At 31.1% G+C, this 3172-nt stretch overlaps 1 protein-coding gene across 1 annotated transcript; it reads left to right on the top strand.

The window, feature by feature from the left end:
- Positions 1–587: 587 nt before the first annotated feature.
- LOC110705914 (peroxidase 57-like) lies at positions 588–2808 on the top strand. Its single transcript, XM_021883833.1, has 2 exons — positions 588–859; positions 1879–2808. The coding sequence occupies exons 1-2, from the start codon at positions 647–649 to the stop codon at positions 2620–2622; spliced, it is 957 nt and encodes a 318-aa protein (XP_021739525.1). The 5' UTR covers positions 588–646; the 3' UTR covers positions 2623–2808.
- Positions 2809–3172: the final 364 nt, after the last annotated feature.

Below are 3172 nucleotides of genomic sequence, written 5' to 3'. Positions count from 1 at the left end.
CTACATTGCATAATCTAATTTTCAATCATTGGATAGTGACAAATACTAAAGTTGTTAATATCTTGTAATCTACAGTTAATACTACTTTATTAGCAACCTAAATAGTTATTATCAATACTTCCAACTTTGTAATTGTTTATTATAATTAGGCAAAATAAATCTTTTCAACTAGGTTGTACTATTTTCTTCAAATTCCATTTTATTCTGCTGGAGATTCTTAAAATATAATTAGTGGACTTAATTTTGTATTAGTGGCTGATAATATAATGAATAATTTTTTTTTTAATAAGTATAATAATCACTCAAAGCTGCCATGCATAGATACATACAATAATAATCTTTAACTTTTTGTCAAAAATCTTTTAACTTATTATGCTTTTTGCGTATATAAAATGTCAAAAATTATTTTATTATGATAATTTTGGCTGAATTTAACGTGTTGATGCATGTCCCTAAAATCAGTTCATTTTAAAAATTGCAACACGTAGTCCCCACTCTTGACTTTCTATTTTGGCCACCCTTTGCCAACTTACCTTACTACTACTATAAATACTCAATTTGACGTCTTATATTTTGCAAACCCAACACATAACATAAACTACATCTACAAGCATCTTATAACTTGTATAATAACAACAAATTAAAGATGGAGAGTTTTCTTAAGCATCTCAATGTGTTTTCATTAGTGTTATTTTTCTTTGCTCTTCCTATTTCTTCGGCCCTTCAAGTTGGTTTCTACAGTTCGTCTTGTCCGAACACTGAGAACATTGTTCGACAAGTTGTGCAACAACGTTTCAATGCTGATAAATCTGTTGCTCCGGCTTTGCTTCGTATGTTTTTTCATGATTGTTTTATCAGGGTAAGATTTTAGACTCCTACTTGCATGATATACATCTTATGACACATTATTGCTTGCATCTAGATAAAAAGGGAAATAACTTATTAATAATACAAAGTATATAATTATATTACATGTTTGTGCCAAATAAAGTGATTGATAGAATGTTGAATTGCCGTAAATTTTAATGAACTTTTGACAACTTCAAACTTCTATGAACTACGACAAAAGAGCTACAATAATGCTTTGTCTAATAAAGTAATCCCTTCTCCATGTGTACAGAAGGTTCGTTGCTTGATGTGTATGTTCACTGTTCACTATTCACATACATCAATAATTTATCTCATATTCATGGCTATTCATACTTTAAGGACATAATGTACATTAACGTTTCAAATTAGAATTCAATAATGGTTGCGCCACATGGGTTTAAAACTCTCTCACAACCTTAGAATGATATGAAGGGTCAGGGATTGAAGTTGAAATAGACAAGAAATTCGATGAATATGTTTGTTTGGTAAATAAATGGATAGTTAATTGCACGACTTAACATAAATACAGAGCGGCTACATAAAAGTATTTTGTATTTATGAGAATTTTAAATCAAAACTACGAGTCACATTCCCAATAAAAAATATTTCCTCCATTTCTGAAAGTTCGACTTATTTTGCATTTGATGGTCTTTAATAAATAACTTTGACCATTAGTAACCCCGGCTATGTATAAATAAAATTTTTAGAAATTTGATGATTGAAAATTCTCTTAAGGGGAATCTAATAAGATCAAACTTGTTAATTTATTTTGATTGTATAAATCAATAAATGTGGTCAAAGTAATTTTATTTTGATCACTTTAATAGTAAGTGAGTCAATCTTTCAAGAACGGAGATAGTATTATATTTCACTTTTTTTTACACAAAAAAGAAAACATTATTTTACTTGTTGATATGAATTTTGTTTTAAAGTTGTATTTCATAAACCTTTAAGTTTCTGTACCATGGAATATACAATCAATTGATACAATATTTTTTTTATGTATAGGGTTGTGATGCATCAATATTAATTGACTCAACAACCACCAACCAAGCAGAGAAGGCTGCGGGTGCAAATGGATCTGTACGAGAGTATGCACTCATAGACCAAATCAAGACCGCTCTAGAACAAGCATGCCCTCAGAAGGTTTCTTGTGCAGACATCATAGCCCTTGCTACGCGAGATGCAGTTTCCTTGTCCGGAGGGCCTATGTACAGTGTGCCAACAGGCAGGCTTGATGGCACCATTTCTAGGGCAAGTGAAGTAAATCTCCCCGGCCCAGCCTCCACCGTCTCTCAAATCCAACAAGCATTTAGCGCCCGTAAAATGACTCTTAATGATATGGTAATCTTAGTTGGTGGCGGTCATTCAATTGGAAGAGCCCATTGTAATTTCTTTCAAGATAGGGTATTTAACTTCCAAGGAACTAGTAAACCTGATCCTACCATGGATAAGAATTTGCTTACCAAGCTACAAAATCTTTGTAGTTTGACCTTTAATCCAGCTACTTTCCTTGATCAAAACACAACAGTTGTGTTAGACAATGAAGTCTACAACCAAATGAAAAAGAACAAAGGAATCTTGCAAATTGACCAAGAGCTAGCACTTGACCCTTTAAGTGCCTCAATAGTTTCAAGCCTTGCCGCCAATAATAAACTTTTTAGGCAAAGCTTTGTAAATTCCATGATTAAAATGGGTAACCTTCCAGGAACTGGTGGAGAAATTAGAAAAAATTGTAGGAGACAAAACTAAAATAAAAAGAAGATCAAACTTAGGGTTATCTAATTACAATTGATTGGAAGCCCTTGTTTCATTTCCTCCACTTTCTAAATAAGGGTATTTTTTTTTCTACTTATCATTATTGTTTGATTATTTGTATCTTAATTCATTTTATGTATAACCTTTTATGTATTAATAAAAAGTGTAATGTTTAATTAATTGTATTTCTTTATGGTGTTCTTAGTCTATATAACTTGTGCTTGATTGATTGGTACATTGGAAAAACTTTTATATAGTCACATGGTATGGCCACAATTGTTTATAAGGTAAGTAGGTAGTACTTATTTATTCATACTGGCAAAACCTCATTTATTCATAAGACTACCTTATTTTTAAGTACATGATACATGGGTAACTACCTCCAATTCAATATACGAGTAATATTAGTTAATTAGATAAAAGACAAAATAACCTCATTTATTCATTTGAGTAACCTACACCCTTTTCTTGTTTTGACTATTACAAGAATAATAAACCAATTGTTTATAAGAATAAGCCCATTTTGTCATTAGATTAATCCTTA

The sequence above is a fragment of the Chenopodium quinoa genome, unplaced genomic scaffold (genome assembly GCF_001683475.1).
Source record: "Chenopodium quinoa cultivar QQ74 unplaced genomic scaffold, ASM168347v1, whole genome shotgun sequence".
In the NCBI taxonomy this organism is placed as follows: domain Eukaryota; kingdom Viridiplantae; phylum Streptophyta; class Magnoliopsida; order Caryophyllales; family Amaranthaceae; genus Chenopodium; species Chenopodium quinoa.
Note: the sequence above shows the minus strand (reverse complement) of the source record. Positions and strands in the feature narration are given on the sequence as shown.